The 21,397-nt window shown below is 45.9% G+C and overlaps 2 protein-coding genes across 9 annotated transcripts in view; one reads left to right on the top strand and one right to left on the bottom strand.

Moving 5' to 3' along the window:
• The window catches only part of Tada1 (transcriptional adaptor 1), a 14,007-nt gene extending 10,347 nt beyond the window's left edge, over positions 1-3,660 (top strand). Inside the window, exons 6-8 of one of the 2 annotated variants that reach the window (XM_004646029.2) lie at positions 265-416; positions 2,526-2,688; positions 3,327-3,660. In XM_004646029.2, the coding sequence (XP_004646086.1) occupies positions 265-416; positions 2,526-2,688; positions 3,327-3,479 (468 nt within the window). In that variant the 3' untranslated portion in view covers positions 3,480-3,660. The other variant, XM_023706301.1, reaches the window with a different exon arrangement.
• The window catches only part of Pogk (pogo transposable element derived with KRAB domain), a 30,754-nt gene extending 9,439 nt beyond the window's left edge, over positions 1-21,315 (bottom strand). For 2 of the 7 annotated variants that reach the window (XM_023706298.1, XM_023706297.1), the window contains exons 1-5: positions 20,798-20,879; positions 20,090-20,223; positions 14,490-14,616; positions 13,474-13,572; positions 10,659-12,152 (exon numbers count right to left, since the gene is read on the bottom strand). In XM_023706298.1, the coding sequence (XP_023562066.1) occupies positions 10,672-12,152; positions 13,474-13,572; positions 14,490-14,616; positions 20,090-20,221 (1,839 nt within the window). In that variant the 5' untranslated portion in view covers positions 20,222-20,223; positions 20,798-20,879 and the 3' untranslated portion in view covers positions 10,659-10,671. Of the gene's footprint in view, positions 1-3,754; positions 5,683-6,366; positions 8,236-10,658; positions 12,153-13,473; positions 13,573-14,489; positions 14,617-20,089; positions 20,224-20,797; positions 20,986-21,301 lie in introns of those variants that run through there. The other 5 variants (XM_023706299.1, XM_023706295.1, XM_004646027.2 and 2 more) reach the window with 5 other exon arrangements.
• Positions 21,316-21,397: the final 82 nt, after the last annotated feature.

The following is a 21,397-nucleotide window of genomic DNA, read 5'->3' as shown; positions in this document are numbered from 1 at the left end:
AACTTAGAGACATAGAAACTTTTAAAATTTTTACTAGACCAAGCCTATTTTTAAAGGGAACTAAAGAACAATCAGCATGTCCCTGTCTTTCCTATACTCTGTTGCTCTGGAATGATACCATAGCTCTTCTGTTAATGTTCTTGTAACATCTGCTGGCCTGTCCTGTCCTACATTTCCATCTTAAGTGAAATAAACTGTTTTCTATTAATGGAAGATGTATGATTTGCTTTTAGAGAGATTGTGCTATTTCTTTTTCTTTTACAGAATCACCTGAAAGATATACTGACCTCAGTTGTGTCAAGAAGGAAAGCCTACCGGTTGCGAGATGGGCACTTTAAGTATGCCTTTGGTAGTAATGTCACCCCACAGCCATACCTGAAGAACAGTGTGGTAGCTTACAACAATTTAATAGAAAAGTAAGTGGTTTCTGATTTTCTGCTTTCACCCTTTGCTAGTGGGTTACATGGAGCTTATGTGATGACCACTGTCATATAATGGACTGTTGTGTTTTTGCAGGTTTAAAGTGCCTTTGACTTTTTTTTTAATAATGTATTTGGTACAGGGTCTCACGACACAGCTTGGACTTACAGTGATCCTCCTGTATCCAGCCTCTCTAGTGCTGGGGTTACAGCCATGTGCCACCATGTCTGGACTCCAGTGTTACTTTTTTAGGTCTTATTCTTGTGTGCGGTCTAGTGAGTTGTCTGGTACTCTTTTATTGGAAGCAGTTCCAGAGTTTGGGCTGCTGCATATAGGTTTAATGTGGTGGCCTTCACTCTCAGATGTGGAGTGGAGACCCCATGGGCCGTGCTTCTTGGTGGTCCTGCGTGGTAGGGAACAGGTCTGCTCTGCTGCTGCATGGGTTGTGATTGTTTGTTAAGGTTATTGGGCTTCTCAGCAGTAGAAGGAAAAGAAGGAACTGGTGGGTATTTCTCCAGTTCTCTCACTTATAGCTACAGCTCACGATGGACCTGTGCTGGTATCTTCTGATTGCTGTTGGCCTCCCGTTGTGCAGATCTGGCCTCTCAGCTCAGCTCTGCAATTCCTGTGCCCTCCTCCCAAGTGCTCCCAGGGCTTCTCGTAGGTGCTGAGGCAGCCCCTTTATGAGGTGGCTTAGATTACCTTTACCCATGTGTTCTCTCATTCTTCCTCACACCCTGCAGCAAGAAAAGCTTAGTCTGAATCTTCAGCTTTTGGGACAGAAAAGATAAAAAAATGTTCCTCAAGATTATAGGAGTGACTGAATTTCTTTTCAGTACAGAACTTTGTGTATCTGATTATCTGGACAGTTTGGGAGAAGAGAAGCCACAGGGAGATTGCAGTTTAGAGAAAAGTATGGCTGGCAGGGTTGGCAGGAGAGATGGTAGTGAAGAAGGAAGAGGGAAGACAGGCAGGTGGTGTGGTGCAGCTGAGAGCTGGGCAGGGCAGATGGTGTCAGTGGTTGTACCAGTGTCCATCTTGAGGCTGTGAGACCTCCAGAGAGGTCACAAGGGCTAGGACGTTGAGCACCACCTTAAATTGTGTTCTCTGCTGAGACTGTCATATGTGATAATTCATTAATTAGCTGTCTTTCAAGCATATCTGTTTGGGATTGTTTCATTTGTAAGTCGTTATTCTCTGGAGCAAACCAAACAAAAAAAGGGCCGTCATAGTAGACGTTGCATTTGGGCAAAGTCCCTTGTTCCTGGAGGTTTTGGTTTTCCGCTGGCCAGCCCCTCTCCGTGGCTGCTGTTCTGACAGGGCTGCCTTTGTGCGATGCTTTAAACCCACACTAGTTGCTGCTGCACTCGTTTTATCTCTGTGTTATGCTCTTCATCATAGAATAGGTTATCTTGCCTCTGTGCTAGAAAGTAAAAATCGTACCTGACTCCTCAGCTTGTATTCTGCTGGGCAAATAAGTAAGGTCTGGACTAGTCTTCCCCACCCTGCACTTGACCCCTTGCTTCTCTTGTGCTGTCTCTTTCCTTACTGTTTGCTTTTGAGCTTGTTGTCTCACTCTACATACTTTCCTGTCTGGGTCATTTGTTTTCAGTTCCATATTCCTTTAGGGTATTATTATTATTATTATTATTATTATTATTATTATTTTAACTGGAAGATCTTTAAGAACAGGACTTAGTTTTGAATCATATCCTGAGCTACAAAAATTATTTGAACATTGCAGAGGAAGCTGGTTAAATGGTAGCTGATTATATTTCATTTCTAGCTTGATAGATGAACTACTTTTATTTTTTATTGATTTTTTTAAAAATGTATTTAGTATAGGGTCTTCAGGGTCTCACTACACAGATCAAACTGTTTTCAGCCTTCCGAGTGCTGGGATTACAGGCATGTGCCACCATGCTCAGTCTCCATGGGCTACTTTTAAAAAATAAAACTACAGACAGTTCGTCTGTACATTGAATGGGTTTCTAATGTGTTTAAAGGTACTACTAATAAAATGCATACACGAAAACCACTCTACTCTAGCTATTTGGTTGTCCCCGTTATGCAGCTGGGACAGTTTCTCCCATTGTCCCTTTCAGCCCTCCAGCCTTCTCTGCTCCCTGTGCCGGTCAGAATCCATCTTCTCACCCACCCCCGGATGAGGCTGAGCAGCAGGCTGCGCTCTTGCTGGCTTGCTCTGGGGACACGCTGCCTGCCTCTCTGCCGCCAGTGAACATGTATGACCTTTTTGAAGCTTTGCAGGTAATTCTTTTTTTTAAATCTTTTTTTTTCTTAAATATTTATTTATTTATTTATTTATTTATTTTGTGTGTGTGTGGCCAGCTCAGCCCATCAGGGGGCGGGGCTGGTGGGGCTGGCTAGCATGTGGTGCTGGGGGATTGAACCGCGGTCCCTGTGCTTTGCTTAGCTTAGCTTAGCTTAGCTTAAGTAGGTGCTTTAGATCACTGAGCCATCTCACCAGCTTTGCAGGTAATTCTTGACTCCTTAAAGCTTATCTGGATTTATGGACATGTTAAGAAATTCTTTAGGTCTGCAAAAGCATTCAATAGCTTTTGTCTACTCTGGCTATTCTGCATGTTTTGTTTAATATTAAAACCATTACTACTAGCCTTATTCTCCAAATCCTGAACCCAGGAATCCTTTCCATTTAATCTTCTGTATATCATTTCAAAGAGAGAGAGAAAAGGAAAAATAATTCTTTTGTTCTCTTACCTCCTGTTTCTTAGAACCTTACTGTCTCCTTGTTTTCTTATTTGAGATTCATTAATTTCTGACTTAAAATTTATAGGTGGTGTGTGTTTTGTTAGTATAAACCTTTGCTATGTTAGAAAAGTAAGTCCCGAAGTCTAATTGCAGGTGTGCCCATTTCTCAATTCCAGGTACACCGGGAAGTCATTCCTACACATACTGTGTATGCCCTTAACATCGAAAGAATTATCACGAAACTCTGGCACCCAAATCACGAAGAGTTGCAGCAAGACAAAGTCCACCGCCAGCGCTTGGCGTCCAAGGAAGGGCTTTTGCTCTGCTGAGTTAGGATTTGAGGGTACGAGACTCTCAGCAAATTCACAATTATTGAAAGCTGAATGTCTGGGGGTTCACATTTCAAGATTGAAATGTATAGTATACACGTAACCTTTCCTATGGAAATGCGACCCTGAGCACACTTCGTGTTGCCACTGTGAAGCCATTAATATAAATCCAACTGATAACGACCCTTGTTTGTACATGTCTGTTCCCAGTCATGGGCGCAGGCATTGAAGAAGTTCTGTGCCTGCAGTGGGGATGCTCAGGCATCGGAGGCTTGGTATCCTTTGGTCTGCATGTAAGATAGATGGCATCCTGGAATAAAGACGCTGTTGTAGCTTAGTTCTCATGATTAGCAGGACATTGTTGGGTTCACTGACATCAGATATTTTGTACCTGGCAAGTCATAGTTTCTGCCTCTCCTAAAGAACTACACTTCTCCATTCTAGTTGAAATAACCTATACTGTGTTAAAAGTCACATACCTCCTTCAATAACCCATTTTAATTTTTAATAGCTACGTATATTCCCCGGACAGTTTAATTTTATAGAAAATGATCTGGGAAGGCTGTACTACTAGAAAGTCAAATCCTTTCTTTACATTTAAAACCAAAAGCAAAACAAAACTCTGGAAATGCAATTCATCCCTGTGTGTTCCCATAACAAGTTCATCTGTCCAAAGACTGATTGATAGGCATATCTAGGAATTTCTATAGCATATGTTATCTATTTGAATAAATTGGATTTATGCTTGGTAATTCTATTCCTATTAAATAGCTATTTCCATCCTTTCAAGTCATAAAGTAAAAATAATTTACATTTGACAGTGTTACTGATAACCAGCTTTTTTTTTTTTTTTTTTTAAAGATATGTTGTTTTACTCAAACTATTGATGGAGCTTATGGATGGGTTTGAGTAGCTTAAAATATTGGATATATAGATACGTGTATATACTTTATATATTTGGATCTGTGTATTTGATTTTGTACTTTAAAGTGGCAAATAAATGTTCTGGGAGAAAATTTTTTGGTTTATTAAACATGAAGAATTTACCTTGTATAGAAACAGAAAAAACTGCACTATAAGACTTTGGCAGACTTTTCTACAAAATGTATTATAACGGGATTGAAGGGCAGGTTCCTATTAGAGTGTGCCTTCTGTTCTTCGGGATATGTAGAATAAGAGTAACAATAAAGATCAGTAGTTTAGTTTGAATTCTTGGGTCAGGCCCTTCAGAATTTTGGTGAGATAGTCCTCAAGAATGTTTTAAAGTCTGGAAGAAATGAACTGATATGCAGAATGAATGAGGTCGTTTTGTTTCCGACAAGAGTTTTAATGGTGCCCAAAGAGTATGTGTAAGTCTTACGGGTTGACAGGTGGGACAAGCAGCCAGAGCCTCCACCCTGTCTTGCGGCCACTGCGTTGCAGCCTCTGGAGGGGTCTGTAGAGCACAGAAATTGCAAGTTGGAAAATTCCTCAGTACTCTGGACCTGGCCTAACGCCGTCATCAGTCCTGGTGGAATCACAGAATGAGAGAGGACTTCCTTTGCCTCATTCCTTCAGGTCTGTGCTATGAAGTAAAATCTGTGTCCCATGCCAGTTCTCAAGAAATCATCGTCTAAAGTGGGAGATGGGGTTAAGTCAGGCAGAAAAGTAGAAGGGATAAGTAGGATTTTCAAGAGCCCTGGAAAGATTTGAAATTCTGTTCCACTGAAGGCTGGCTCCAGCTGTGACACCACCGCCAGCTGTGGGGTCCTGTGTGCCGTCTCTTCTATCATTAGGAAATCATGAGCATTTACTATTGAGCATCACTTAGAAAAATACTTCTATCAGAAAAAAAGCTGTTAGAGATCAGACGTCAGTTATTCCAGGTTATTTCTCCTTCAGGAGTTTAAATAATTGTCTTTTAGCTATAGGTTTACTGCAGAATCAGGGTTGACAGGCTTGCCTCGTCTCACTCAGCAGGCTGAGGACTGACTTAGTGTGCATTCTCAGTCACCTCCACCCAGGGCTGTGGTCACATCTCTCCATTGCCTGAAGTTACCAGGATGTTCCCAGAGTATCTTCTAAGTGATTACTGACTTGACAGTGGATGAATACTCATGCCATCACATGACATGCCAAGGTGCTTCTGGGAGAAGGAAAAGGGAAAGCAGGCTGTCTTAGGATGAGTGTGGCCAGTAGGCCAGTAGCACTTGATTCTGGTTATCTGAAAAGGAGTAAAATGTCTGTGTCATTCTTGGATAGAATACTACTTGAGTCTATGGCCACGATAAGTTGTGAGGACTAAGTGACCTCTGGGCTCATGACACTTTTTTTTTTTTTTTTTTTCTTCTTAGTCAGGGTCTTGCTATATAGTTGAGGCTGGGATTGAACTCATGTAGCCCACGCTGGCCTGTAACTTGTGGTGATCTATGTCTTATGCTGGGATTACAGGAGAGTGCTGCAGTGCCTGGCATGCTGCTTTGTTTTAAACTTAAGGAAATAGGATGCCAAGTTTTCCATTCATCAATTCATTAGCATGCTTGTGGTGATACTAATATCCTTTAAGGATTCCCTTCATGTCATTTTGGTACCTATCCCCTGCAGCATGTGAACTGTAACTGAGCAAAAGAACTACTGTATTGTTCTGTTGCTTTTTTTTTTGCGGAACCGGGGATTGAACTCAGGCCCTTGCGCTTGCCAGGGAAGCGCTTATTCTACTGAGCCATCTCCCCAGGCCTAAACTACTGTATTTATGCTAGGCTCCCTTTGCAAAGCCAAGTTTAAACCACTCATAGGTTCCCCCCCCCCCTTTTTATCTTTAAAGACCCCAGCATTAACTTATGCTGTATCCCATGCACACTTTTTGATTCAAAATTATAATATATTGGTATCAAACGGGATAGAGAAGTATAAACACAGTAGTTTTTAAAAGGTAATTTTAGAGATGTTAGCAGATAAATAAAACCACCATAGGCTATTATCTTTATTATCAAAGTTTATTGTCAGGTCAGTTCCTATCTATTAGGGAACGTAATGTCTCAGTGTGCTGTAGTACTCTAGGGTAATAGCCATTCTGTACAACAGTTGTACTGGGGCTCTGTTAGGCATAGATATCGTATTAAGTCTGGAAGGACGAGCCCAGAAGACCCTGACAGCAGAGCCATCACTCTACGCGAGTTCCAGTGCTATGCAACCTGTAAGGCATCCTCTCAGCTGAAGTTGAGGCTCGAGGTGTTGTGGAATTAAATAAGAGTCAGACCCATTTTCTACTCCTCTTGGAAATGTAACTGGCTCCCATGCAGGAACCCAAAATTAAGTCTTGTAACATCTTTTTAAACTTCCAAAGCACAGAAATGAGACACAGAGAAGGGGCGAAGTAGGAGAGTAGAAGGAAATTTAGATAGAAATGGAGGGAATGGAAACCTCTGGAATGGAAAGTAATGGATTAGATGCTAATTTTGGATGACCAGGAATATAGTTGTAGGAACAGGCACATGGAAAAACAATTCAAATACTGAAAGTTATTCAGATGCAGAAAAATCCACACCCCTTGTGTGTGTGAGGTGGGGAACTGGCTTTAAAAAATCCGAAAGGTAAATCAGTAGCAGGAAAATGAGTACCTGAGTAGGAATAGGTGTTCCAGATGCCAAGAACAGTTTATAGATGTGAGCTGAATCTACAGGAAGGAAAAGTGGTTGTGGTAGCTTGTGAGCCAATCTTGACATTGGAATGACACTAGCAACGGCTTGGTCTGAAGTTCTGGTGAATTTTTTTGCAGCACAGATAGCTTTAAGGAATGTTTTTGTCACACTTGAACTATGTGGGAATGCAAATGACTGCTGTGTGAAGTTTTGATGACCTCCCCTTATTCCTGCAGGGTAGAAGATTTGAAGTCTTGAAACAGCTGTGGCTAAAGAGTCAAGTCCTTCTACTGCCCTGATAGAAATATTCAAGAAATTAACAAAACAAGTAGATGTGTCAGTGGGCCAGGCCCCACGTAGACAGCAGATAATTCAGTGACTTCTATAGGCAGCCTGAGAACCAAGGGCTTGTGGTCTACATGCTGCCTGATCATTAAATGTAATGAAAAAAACAAAAAACCAGGGCCATTAAACAACCCTAAAAAAGTCTAGCTGCCAACCAGATTGGGATGATAAAAACAACGGCACAGTTTCTTTTAACCTGTATCTTCCACAGTAATCTAATGTATCTGTAGAAAAGCCATCTGCTGGTGCCAGGCCAGTTTTTCTTAATTTTGCTGTTAGCATTAGCATCCAATTTTCCTGAAAGAGATGTGCAAGTAGCAGGTGTCCACAATGACACCTTTCTACAAAAGCATTCTGCTTCTGGAAGCATGTTCAGAGGCGGAACAAAAGATGTACTTGAGGTTTTCTCCACAGAAAGGACACCACGAGAATAGTGCCCACACCACAGTCTCTTGCTGGAGTTGACCAAATGGCCTCTTCTCCAAGAAATACCTTTGTTCATTCCTATTTACAGGTTTCTTCTGATGGACAGATGAAGGAATCTCCAAAATAAGCAATGGGGCAGAATTTTATTTCTCATCTTCTCTGTTGAAATGAAGGATTGTAAGACATTGCTGACACCTTTCAGGGCAGGGGCAGGGACACTGTGTCCCTGGATGCATGTGCAGGCCACTGTCTACACCCAGACTCTTCGGAGCCCAGTTGCTTTTCCTGCCGCTCCTGTGCACTCACACTTTCCAGAATTATCTTGAGGATTCTCCTTCCCACTGTTTCCATCACACATCCATCTGCTGGAAAACAGACAGAACCTAAGCGTGAATTAACTCTTGTATTTCTGAATATCTTCAGTTTAAAACAACAGTCATCCCATTAATCAGGTTTCCAGGTAGGTAAAAAGAGGCAGTTCTGTGTCGTGGCTCCTCCATCTCATTCACTTCCATCACGTCCCATGCCACACAAAGAATGGTGCCCATGTAGAGGAGCAAAAGCTCACTCGGGTGGGAACAGAAGTTCACACTGCAGCTCAGAACGGGTGTCTGCCCTCTCTTTTTGTCTTTGATCTGCTCCCTTGGGTAGGGAGCAGCTTAGAAAATTGAAAAGTCCCCCAAATGTTAACAAGGGGTGGGAAAAAAAAAAAAGCTAAGAAAACAAAGCAAAGCTAGTGAACGCTCAGAGGAAAGGGAAGGCTGAATTTATAGGGTTTTTGAAAGATAGGACATGAGAGAAAAAAATGTCAGTTCTGGAGTGTAAAACTGGTCTACTAAATTCAGGGATCTCAACTATAGTGGAATCCGGTGATACGAATACAACTTGATTTGGGTGAAAGGAAGGAGGTGTAAGTCACACTGTAACAGATGCACTGAAACAGCAGGAAGTGGGCTGGAAGAAGATTCATGTCAGTGTTTCACTTGCAGGAAAATTTAAGTAAAATGCAAACACCTACATGACACTTTAAGGTACAAAAAGGATGTCAAGATGGCTTCAGGTCCTCTGTCAAAGAATGGCCTACAACACTCTGGAGGCACAGAGTTCACGATAATTCGGAAAATGAGGCTGGATATGGTAAAGCGAGCTGTCTGCTCAGTCTGCCGGTATCCTTTGTGCGGCCAAGCCCCCTGCTCCCCCGGGGTGAGTGTGGGAGAGGTGAGCGGAGGCTGTGTCCGCCTTTGGCAGTGATTGCTCTGGTAGGCATCCATACCTGCTTGCTTTTAAAGCTGCTGCTCCTCTGAACTCAGGGCTTCAAACTCTACTCACTGTAGTTCTAAATTGGCACTGTTTTATTTTAAGCTCTGGTGCAATGATTCCATTTAAAAACATCTTCCTTGGGACATATGCTCACTATGGGAAAATACCACAGTGCCTCACCCCACTAGAAGCTGAGCAGACACGAAGATGATGGAAACCTAGGGGAAAGCAATCCAAAGCTAAGCGTGATCTCCCTGGGGGCACAGTGCAGGCCACTCCAGCAGAGATCTGCGGTTCAGAGGACACTGCAGTACCTGGTATTGCTGGCCCTAAGTGTTCAGTGTGGAGGACCACCGGAGGACCACCTCCTTGAAAGAAGAGCGACTGTCTCCATTTTGACTGAGCCTGACCCTATTTCCTCGTATTGTTATGCACAGAGCTGGCTAGGACTTCTGTTTATCCTTGTATTGGTCTAGCTAAGGTGCTGGTGATAGTCCTTTGAAGGTGGCATGGGTGTTTCCCTGGTAACCTACACCTTCTGCTCTTTAATGTGAGCCTGGTTGAGACAGGATGAAGAGCTAATGCTCCTCGCCACCAGATGGGATGGAACCTTGAGAGAGAGGCTATGTCTTCCTGGGGCTTGAAAGACTACATCAAAGCTGAAGCACCAGACCCCCCAAAACATTAGATACTATCTCAGCAGCATAAAGCAGATTACTTTCTCTGCATATCCTCTCTGCATATGGCAGAGGTAAATGTAGGCCGCCCACCTAGCTCAGCTTAGAGTCACCTACTTCCCACAATTCTTGGTCATTTCTCCTCAAGCCACTCCTCCACTGAATAAAATTGGGTGAGGCCCTGGGTCAGCCTCTGGGGCTCCTTGGCTCCCCAAAAATTATAAATATGTTTTAGTGTCTTTACTTTCGCCATGGGTTGCACTGGGAGTGGCAGATTGGAATTAACTTGGTGGGATTCCATTAATGCATCTTTGGGATTACAAATATTAACTTCTTGGACCGAGACGAAAACCAGGAAGGGACTCCTACAGTTCAGCATGGTTATAAAGGAAAGAACAAAACATGTCTTTTCAGACAAAACTTTATGACGGGAGCTACGTCTGACTGTGCTCTGTCAGGACCAAGTAATTTATTTCTTTTTTTTTGTCCTGGAGGAACCAGGGATTGAACTCAGGCCCTTGTGCTTGCCAGGCAAGCACTTATTCTACTGAGCCATCTCCCCGGTCCTGATTTCTTTCAACATTACCACTTTCAGATGAAATGTTCTGGCAGCTCACCCTCTGTTCATTTTACATCTATTCCAAGTGCTTGCAGGTCCCAGCCACAAACTACAAACAAAGTAAGCCAAGCAATCAAAGTTTCCTACAAAGAGAAAAATACTGATGGTGTTTTACCTACATGATGACACTGTAGCCTCTGAGACAACTTGACAACAGAGACAAGAAAAAGGTGTGCGTGAACACAAACACGTCCACTGGCGAGGACCGGAGCGTGTCCTCCCGGCCAGTTACCTGAGCTCGTCCTTCAGTGGCCCTCTGTCATGCTTTCAGTGTCACATTCTTTTGGTGGCTCCCCGGCTCCTGGCAGCTCGCCCTCGATCTCCCATAGCATATCGTCTTCCTCCTCCAGGTTGCTGGAGATGTGGCACTTCTTGAACCCTTGGACGATGGACTCACTTGAGATGCTATTCCACGCAACCATGACCCACTCGAGGAAGAGGCCCAGGGGTGGCTTCTTGGCATTCCCTGTGGGGCTCAACGCCAGGTTCCCAGCCAGAAGCCAGTTGGAGTACTGGGCTCGCACGCTGTCGTTGAGTGGCTTGTAGACCACCACATCCAGCACCTGCAGCTGTGAGGTCAGGCCCCCTGGGATGATCACCATATCAGTGTTCATGTTTTCCATGGAGCTCTTGACCGAGTCAGTGGCATGGCCCCGGAAGCCATTCAGGATCAGCATGCCCCGCTGCTTGGGCACAATTCCTGCAGCTCCTGTCCTCCGTTTCCACACCACTTCCAACCAGTCCTGCATTAAGTCCTCAGTCATCCACCCATAGCGGTGGCAGCGGATCTCCATCCCACTGGGGAACTTCCCAGGGGGGATGTACGTCCCCCTCAAAATAATGTATGGAGGCAACTTTCTCCCATCAGCCAAGACACCCAACATCGCAGTGATTTTCAGTTTCTCCCTGCCTGGTGTCTTGACTAAGACAGGCTTTTCCCCCTGGTTGTCCACAGTCACCCTGGATGGCACCTCTAAGCAGATTGGTGTCTCGTCTGCATTCCCCATCTGTGCCACTTCATAGTCATGGGCTCTGCGCAGAGCCAGCACGCTGCGTTGGTAGGTGACAAGCTTCTCAGTGAGGTCTTCAGGCAAGTGCTGGGGAACGGGCACTTTATGCCTCAGAGACAAGTCATACCTCCTCATCATCCTTCGACACCAACCCAGACTTGCCTTGAACCCTTTCTCTGGAATGTTCATCTCCTGGGCAATTTCAAGTGCTTTCAGCTGCATGGCTTCCCTAGTGATAGGGTCCCCTTTGGCCTGCATGTACCGGACATACTCAGCCACACGCTGGTCTACAAGAGCAAACCTCCCGTTCTTGGGACCTCGGAATGCCCGCCGCATGGCATGCGCATTTTGGAGCTGTGGTTTTACTTTGCGCCAGTCTCGAACATTTTTTTCCAATACCCCAAACTGCTTGGCAGCCTGGCAGTTGTTGGTGCTCTCAGCATACTCTACTACCATCAGCTTGAACCCTGCATCGTAACTTCGGCGCATGCCTCGGCTGAACTGAAACTTCCCAGCTATGTCGTCAGCTGAGAAGTCATACCCTGGGAAGCCCATGGCCATGTAGAAGGGGTATCCTTCACTCCACTCGGGTAGCTCTGTGATGCACCGAGGCAGACGCAGGCTGAATCTGTCGAGGTGCTGAGGTGGGGGATACTGGGAGGCAGTGTGTACGGGGTTTGCCCAGTCTGGGGACTTAAGTTCAGATTCTTCATTTTCTGGGAGACAAACAAGAAGGAACAAATATAATGCTAGTTAGGTGCAGTGGTCATTGGAGACTCTGGGCCAAAATGTTTAACCTGAGGTTCACCAAAAATCTGACTTTAACAGTCTCAGTTCATATTCATGTGCCAATTTATATGGATCACCAAGTGGAATTCTTCCAGCGATTGTGTGGGTCCCTGTCCCTTCTTTGCAGGGAAGGGAAGGGAGGTGACAGAACCTATGAAATGGATCATGGGCTAAACTATGAAGAAGCTAAGAACTTCCAGTGGAACTGGACACAGGTACCATGCCTGGAAGGGTCACTGGGGGCCAAAATGTTTTTGGGAATGAGAAGCCACATGTAACCTACACTAACACTGAATATTACAGAGATCTGGATGTCCTGGGCTCAAGTCCATCCCATGAATCAAGGCAATCTATAGCAAAACTCACACTGGCAATGTTGATATTTAAGCTTTTAGGACAGAAAACCGCTCTTGTCCACTAATGTGTTAGTACTTTTGTCATGTTTACATTTGGAAGGTAGTCACAGAAACTGAATACAGTTTGGGGCAATTCCTTTGTATCACCCGAATTAAAATGGCATTGGATATAGGATGCACCATTATATGTCAGTTAAAGAAAAAAAAAATGCCACCAATTAAACTATCAGATGCCATTGATTTTAAGAGGCATTTTCTATTTTAGAATTGTTAAGATGGTAGGGAAAAAGCAGAACTCACATGGCATTTTCAGTTCTTACCTACAGAGAAGAGCAAATGCGGCTATTCTGGCTGTCTAGAAGCTACGCTATATTTATCTAACTGCTACCCTCCTCACCATTTTTGTTGGTGAAGTACTAGGTGCTTTTCAGGCACATTTGCTCAAATGCGCACTATACCTGTTACTGCCTTTGCTGTTCGAAATGAACAGGAAGCCAAAGTAAGTAACTCTGGTAGCACACCTCTCGCTGTTCTGTAGTCTACAGAGGCACATGGTGTGCGGCTCAGACGGCCAGGCTCTTTCTGCACATACGCAGGACCAAGTGGCAAAGAAGGCTCAGTTCACGCAAGCCCTAGAGACAAGGTCGCACATCAAGTCTCGTTTAAACCCACAACGGATCGAATGTAGACACAGAGGCCCAGAGAGCTCAAAGTTGCCTGAGGTCACCAGAGTTAAGTGCTGGAGACTGGGAGATTCTTAAACTCCTATAATCTTTTGTGTCTCACAGCCCACCCTCTTCCTGAACACCTTCCAGAATGTAAATGGAAACTGGAAATCCATCTTTAGAATGATCCCCTTTGGATGGATGCTGAAGTGAGTTACCTATAGTACCTGCGAAGGTTCCTCTTTGCAGCTGCCACTTATCGGAATTATGAGACTCCTCCTCCTGTTCCAACCGGCTGATCATGTCTGGCTTTGGGAATGGGAATTCTGTTTATAGGAAATAAAGCAGGTTAAGTAAGGGCTGTGTGTTTGTGTCCTGGAACAATACCGAAATAAGTACTATATTTTATAATATCTACCCTCCACACTCCCATCTTGTGAAAGATAAGAAAAAAAATTTTTGTCATTAAAAAAAAAAATAGAACAGAAGATAGATCTGTCCAAGGGAGCTTCAGGATTTTTGCTAGTGAAGACTGGGCTCAAAAACAAAAGAATGGCATTTAGCAGACAAGCTGGGTGGAGGCAGCCACTGATCCAGTGAACATTCTGGGACTTGAATGATCAAACTGGAAAATCCTCCAAATGGCTATAAGCTAGTAAGAGGGGGGACACGAATGTGAGGGGAGGGCATCCTTTGGGGATATGTCCCCAAGTTACTGAGGCTGACAGGACATCAATGAGGCCAGTCTTCCTACGGAACAACAAAGCATAGGTCTTGATCCATGGTGACATTTTAAAGGTTATATCCTTTTCTCTTTGCAATAATAAGAAATAAACACAGGGCCTTCATGCTGAGCTATATCCCTGATGCTTTTTGCTTTTTTTACTTTGAGATAGAGTCTTGGTTGCCCCGCTGAGCTAGAACTCGTGACTCTATTGCCTCTGTCTCACGGAGTGCTGGGATTGCAGACATACACTACCACATCCAGGTCTATCAAATTTTTAAAAATATGAATGCCTGGCTGAAATGAGGACAAATCTAAGAGATGGCCTAAGCCACTGAGTAGCTCAATATAATACTTCTATCCTGTCCAAATCAAAAGCAAGAAATGGGATGGATGCAGGTATGAAGGGAAGAGTCCAACTTCAGGAGAAAAGGATGCTAGATACACCAGGGAATGGAGGCATGGAAACAATTCTCTGGGCTCACAGCTTCCACCAGACAAAGGAAAACAAAGCTTTACCGAGGGACAGGACAGTTTCATAATTCATCCTCATGACTTCCCGGTAGAGGGCCTTTTGTTGCTCTGTCAAAACTTCCCACTCCTCGTCGGAAAAATATATGGCCACCTCGTCAAACAGGGCTGGTACCTGGAACGTTAACAGGCCTTTCAAGGCTCACAGGCACAGGCAGACAGACAGACAACAGAACCCACCGGGTCTCACAGATGAGCTGCACAGCTTCCTTCCCTCCCTCTGCAGGTCAGGTCTGTCACAAGAAAAGGTCTGTCTACATTCTTGTGGCAAGACAAGGGCAAGAGGACAGACCCTCTTGTGCCTACCGCAGCAGCTTCCGTGCCCTTGGTTCCCAAATACAGCAGCAGCACTTTGAGAAGGAAGCCCCTCTAGTGCCATCAGCAGGCTGGGGGACACTGGATGTTGTCAGCCTCTCCTCCCCACATACACTGCATGAAAGCAGCTCAAGTTTAACTCCAGACACCACAGGCAGGGGCTAGCCACCCCAGAGGAAGCAACCCCAACCCATTCCAACCAATCTGCACCTCCCTGCAGCCCAAAGACCCTCAGTCCAAGGGGAGGAGGGGGCTTGGGAAGTTGAACAGGATTGCTACTTCCCATGGGGCCTTTGTGGTTTTCTCCAACACTCCATGTCCAAGGGTACTAACCTTTGTGTTTGACTGGGAACCCAAAGCTGCCCAGAGAGGAGCCAGAAAGAGCAGGGCTAATTAGAGCTTGATTTACGAAATGAGAGGCTGGCACAAGCACATTTGCTGTGATGCCTAGACCAGGTTAGTAGAGAAGCCATGTCTCTACTCTGTCCTTCTCCCCCTTCCTGTCCTAAGCAGGAGGGGGCGCTCCACTAGCAAAGGGCAGCCAAACCACCAAAACCAATCCTCTCTTTTAAACCAAACTGATGAGTTAACACACCTATAATATTCAAATGATGGAACTAAACAAAAAAGAGGATATATAAATGAATGTCCATTTTGTATCTGTGTATTCAAAATGGTTAGGATAGCTACATTCTCTTAATGAATAGAGGAATTTGTTGTAACAGTGTTTGTAAATAGAATATCATATCTGCATCTTGTACAGCAAATAACCACTAGGAAGACAGTATGCAATGTATTAATTATTGAAACTGTCCTACCAATTTGATTTGAAACTGTCTCTTTGCTATTTGTCTCTCAATAAAATTATAGAAAAAAATAAAATAAATTAAAAGAAAAAGCTGCTTTCCTTTTTGCTAGTTTTTCTTGGTCACGATAGGTCTTACTCTAAAACAGACCATATGCAGTGGTAAGAAACTACTCTACTGGGCAGCTTGTTTCAGCCTAGTCATTTTGTCCTCTGACTTTCAGAGCTGTTCCCCAAAGCTTACCAAGAGTCGGGGAGATTAGACTGTTCTTCTTAAGACACTGGGAAATCAGTGTCTCTATAGACTGCTGCCTGGTCAGGATCAGGCCACCAATCATCAGTTACTTAGATCAATGGCCTCTCCTTCCTCACCCAAAGAGGTTCACTGATCCCCTTCACCCTTATCCAGAGCATCTTCCATGAAGGAAGCACCTAAGAACAAAGGCCTGGCAACTGCTTCACTGATTTCCCTCAACATCCCTGGGAAGGCACAAAGACACCGACCTAGGTGAATTGAGGAAGAAGTGGGCTCAGAGAGCCTCACTTCCAAGCTAAGGTCATACAGCTGATATACGCTAAGCTGAGAGCTGGACCCCACATGGTGTGATTCTAGGCTTCTGGCTACCGAGAACAAAGCTGCACCTGGTGTGAGTAAGCCTAAATTCTCCACCACCTCTGTGCTACAGCTGTACCCTGCTGCTTGCCATTCCAGTGGATATGAACATCTCTGACCATTCTTCCCCTGGGCCTCAGAGGTCATCCGGTTCTGAGCCTGGCGAACACCCACCCATCTCCCAAGACTCAGGCAAACCATCCTGTTGCTCAGGACACCTGCTCTGTCTTGCTGCCAGCAAACCAACCACACATGGACTCCTAAAGTGGTGGCACCTGTGACACTGCAGTATTCTTTTGCTTTGCTTCTCCTCTCCACTAGAGTGGGAGCTTGCTGGGGACAGAACCTGGATTTTGCTTCCCTAAGCTGAGGGCACTTCCTGTAGTTGGCAGTCACTTGCAATGTTTTTGAATAAATGATCTAGGCAAATGGTCTCTGGATTTCCCTACTCTTGCTGCACTTGGAACTGTTTCAAAGAACTGTCAAGTTTTATCTGTCACAAAACTAAGCCAATGTTTTGTAGGAATGGGCAAAAATCTCCAAGTGTGAAGTACTAGGAGGTAAAAATGGATCGGTTTCTGGATTTTCCTCAGATCACTTCCTCCAATCTAGAATGCCAGAGAGCCCAGGCATTTTCCACTCTACCCCTTTTCTACTTCGCAGGCTTTTAACCAGCTCTTCCTTTGGTCTTTTCTCTCCCTAGGAAGTTCCAGATCTAGGCCATACATATTCAGAACTCTTCTCCTTAGCTGATGCAACAGGACACACCCTGGCTATGCTGGTCACTGCAGAGAGTGGGGCACATTCTGGAAAAGCATGAAGTGGTGGGAGAGCCAGAGGTAGGAAGCTAGAGGCAGGAGTGGTGTTCATCTCCTAACAGTGACTGAGCCCAGGAAGATCTCCAGAGAAGCCCACTTTACTTGCCAGTGGCCCAGGGCAATGCTTAGAAATTCCCCTCACAGCCCTGCTCTGTGGACTGCCAGGCTCCAGCAGCCCTGCTGTGCGGGCCTCCTTGGGCACCACAGGAAGCCTTTTATCTGGCCGAATGCAGCAGAAGGCAAACAGGGCCAGCCAGAGGCAGGATGAAGAAGTCTGCGTGTCAGCCCCCAGCCATCCCTTCTGAGCCTTCCAGGTGGGGGCTTCCACCTCTGCCTGCTTCCTTCTCTCAGAAGATCAAGGGCTCAGTGAAGGAATGTTCTTCCCTCAGGTTGCGTGCTCTGCTGGGAGGCAGGTTTATTACCACTTATTTCCAAGGGTAAGTGTACAGCCTCACAACGACCCAGCAAGGCCAGTAGGAATCTGAGGGGCAAGAGCTTGTAGTTCGTGTGGGGCACTTGCTATGCACTAGAAACCATAGAGGGCCCTCATGTGTATCTAAAGATACTCTCTTTTGAATTCTTTAAAATACACCAGCAATGTGGAGCCTACCCATCTCACTTTTGTGGGTACAGGAACATTGGCCAAGTAGCCATGCCCATGGTCCGGGAACGGGGATCTGATTGCTCAGCCCAGACCTTCTCAGCAGGCCACACAGGGCCTGTGGAGCCAGGGGCTTCCCTTAGAAGATAGATAACGTCTCATTTTGCTAAAGAGAGAGTTCAAACTCAGGGCAGCACACTGGTGCTGGCCCCTGGCCTGGCCTACTTCAGCCCCATCCTTTTCTACTTCCGGCCTGGTGCCTCACATTCCTGCTTCCGGAACAACTCCTAACTCTGCACAGTGCAAACCTCCTCCTTTCCCTCTGGCTCATTCTACACATGACTAAGGCTCAGTTCAAAGTATATATTTTTGGTACCCAGAATTGTATTTCTACTCCAATTCTATGGAGTTTTATCCTCATATATAACATGATACACATCTGAATGGCTTTTACTGATCACTCTAACAAAAATTTCTATAAACCAAAATATATATTTAAAATACAGATTCATTTCTTTCCTTCACCTAATTTAAGGTCATAGTGCAATTTTTCTTAACCTCATACTACAAAGTTAATTCCTCGTTGTATGCGCAAGGGGCCTCCTGTGTGTTGTAAATGTGTAGGTAGATCCTTGGCTTTAATACATGCCCCAACCTCCACTTCAAATCATGACAACCTCAAGTGTCTCTAAATGTTACTAAAATGTTCCAGGGCTGGAAGGGGACAAAATACTCCAGTGCTCAAGACTAAGGCATCTCCCGGAAGTGAAAACTCTGGGTTGGCCAAGGGCTCTGCACTCTCAGCTGCTGGAACATGCTGTGCTGACATTCACCACTGCATATGAATGTTTACCTCCCAGTCTTTCTCACCAGACTACCAACTCCATGAGGGCAGGAACTCCATCTTAACACCCAGCACCATGAACAAAAGCAGATCGGCAGCAGGCTGCCTGGAGGTCACTAACACAAAACCTCCCATATTATCCAGATGCCAGCTCCCTCCTCTAGCTGTGCTGGCTATTTGGATGTTTTCTGGCCCAGGCCAAGTCCTCAGCTGGCTCTTTTCTCACTGCCCTAACATATTCTGGTGCCCACTTTCAGTGCACTTGTTCTTGGCTCCACTCCACTTAGGTGTTCTCTGCTGCCCAATTTAGTCCCAAAGCCGAGGGTTTCCACTGTCCAGAGGTCTGGCTTTCAGCCAGAGGAGACAGACTCCTTCCTGGATCAGAGTGGGAAAGAGAACAGGGTGGGTCATGAACGCTGCCAAGACAAAGCACAGCGTGCATGGCCAGACATCGGTCCCAGGGCCTGGCTTTGGCACTGTTTATTTATTCAGGTATAATATACACACAGTGAAATGCACCACTTTTGAGAGTGCAGCTCAGGAGGCCCATGTTTATGAACAAATGTTGGTGTACACGTACATACCAGGGCAAAGCAGATGAGCCTCCTGCACTCTAGTCCCTTCCCATGGGAGCAGGGTAGATGGGACAATTTGGAATTGGCAGGGTTCTATGAACTAGGACCTCTTCTTGGAAACAAGGAATAGTATGCATTAATGACACTGATAAAGTTCTCACACAATGGAAAACTAAGCAGAGTAAGTTGAATTTAGTGCTTATTTAAAATGTTCAGAGTTTGGGCTGGCCAGACAGCTCAGTGAACTAAAGTACCTGCTTAGGCAGAGTACAGAGACCGGAGTTCGATCCCAGGTGTGCTGTGCAGGCCCGCCCCCAGGGTGCGCTAAGACTAGATTGAGACTGGGCATGGTGGTACGTGCCTGTCATCCTAGCGTGTAGGAGGATGAAAACAGGAGAATCATTATAAGTCCGATCTGCATAGTGAGACCCTCTAGACCCTGTCCTAAATACATTAAAAAAAAAAAAAGTTCAGAGTTCATAGCCAATTTCCATGAAGTCTAGTAACTACTAATGATCTACTTCCATCCATTTAGTTTAATCTACTTCTATCACTCCTCTCTTTCCATATGCTAAATATCCCAGTTCCTGGCTGCCCACCATTCCAGTCTAGGCCAGGTGGACATGTGGCCCTCCTGAGTGAACTATTGTAAGCCTAGCCGCTCCTCATTTCAGCTCTGTGACCCAAGTCAGTTCTCTTAAGCTCCAGAGAGTCCACACCCATTTGTTTGGTACCTATACTGTGCATGGTTTCCAGCAGTTAGAAGGTGGACAAGGTCTCAGCTCTGGGACTGCCCATCTGAGGATGCTGAGTCTCAAGGCTGAAGGGGCTGTTGCCACAACAGCCTCTGCCACTCACCATTCTCTGCACTGCCTTTTAAAGCCACAGGGCTGTTTTCTCAGGAATGCAAACACACAGGGCTGGGCTATTTTTACTTCTCTGTCCCAGGAGATTGAAAGCAAGCCTGGCTCCTAGGCTGGTTCCTCACCTTGTGCACAACCCCCACATCTTACTTACCCATCCACCCTCTGAACAGATTCGCACTTTCTGCATATCCATGGGGCCATCCTCTAGTTCCCGGCTCTGAATTTCTTCCTCTTCTTGCTCTTCTTTCAGGGTCAGATTGACAGTGTAGGCTGTGGACTCCATCTCTACAGCAAGATTGAGTTTGGACAAAGCAGTGTGAAAAGCCTGTGAGAAGGCTTGGCAACCCACAAACCTCCTTAGTCCAAAGCACTGTTGTGGCTGACGGGGAATAGTGGGGCCTGGGCAGGACAGGTTCCGGGAAACTACCAGGAAGCCAGAAGATGGCATATGATAAAAGGGATTGGGAGGAGATGACATATCTGCCTGCCTTCAAGACAGGCAGATACTGGTTCATACAGGCTGGAGGGAGAACAGGTGCTAGTGGGTAAGCATTCCGGCAAGGTTTTGAACAGTGCACGGACCAGCAGACCTTTCCCATAGACAGGAGCATCCAGACAGCGTATCAAAGGAAGTGTTGACTTTCTATCAGGGAACAGGGAACAGGGCACTTACTCAGCTGGGTTGGCACTAGAAGAAGCCAGCTGAGCATTGAGGGAATGGCTAGTTGGCCCACAGAACTGTACCTATTACGTGGATTTTCCAAATTCAAAGGGGCTGTCCAAGAGTTCAAATACGAAAGAAATAAAAACCAGTCAGTTTGCTTTAAAGGACTTTTCCAAAACCCAGAGTCTGTGATACCTCGGCGGCGGTAGACCTGGATGACCAGGGAGGTGCAAAACTCTGCTGGGGGTCCACTCAGACCTGTACAGGACTCCTTGCCTTCGGGACACAAATGTAAATTCTCTATTTGCCCACGACTCCATGACCCCGTACAGTACAAAGGGCCGGGCTCTGGCCCTCTAGGGGCGCGGGGAATTCCTCGATGTGGACTGAATGTGCACCGCGTGGGTCCATCTTCTGTGGCTCCCTAAGAAATGATCCTTTCTCAGAGTTCAGAGTCAGCTTGGATATTTAAAAAAATGGGGGCGGAGGCAGCAAGAAAGGGTCGGGGCGGGCATTATAGGCCTCCCGGGCCAGCCTAGGGGAAGGCGGGGGGTGGGAGGGCTCTGCCCCGCCCCGTGCAGAGGTGCAGGCGGCCAGGCCGCCCACCCGCACCCAGGAGCCGGCGCGCTCGGGCTCTCCAGCCATCTTGTCCCGTTTCTTTCTCCGCGCCCCGCCACCTCCCGGCCGGTCCCAGCGCACCTGCCGGGCGGCTGGAGCCGGCGCCGCCCGCCTCCCCTGGCCCGCCTGCAACAAAGGCGGCGGCGGCAGGAGCTGCAGCCTCGGACCCGGACCCGC

This window comes from Octodon degus, unplaced genomic scaffold (genome assembly GCF_000260255.1).
Source record: "Octodon degus isolate 3935 unplaced genomic scaffold, OctDeg1.0 scaffold00250, whole genome shotgun sequence".
Taxonomy (NCBI): Eukaryota; Metazoa; Chordata; class Mammalia; order Rodentia; family Octodontidae; genus Octodon; species Octodon degus.
This window is presented reverse-complemented; position numbering and strand designations above follow the sequence as displayed.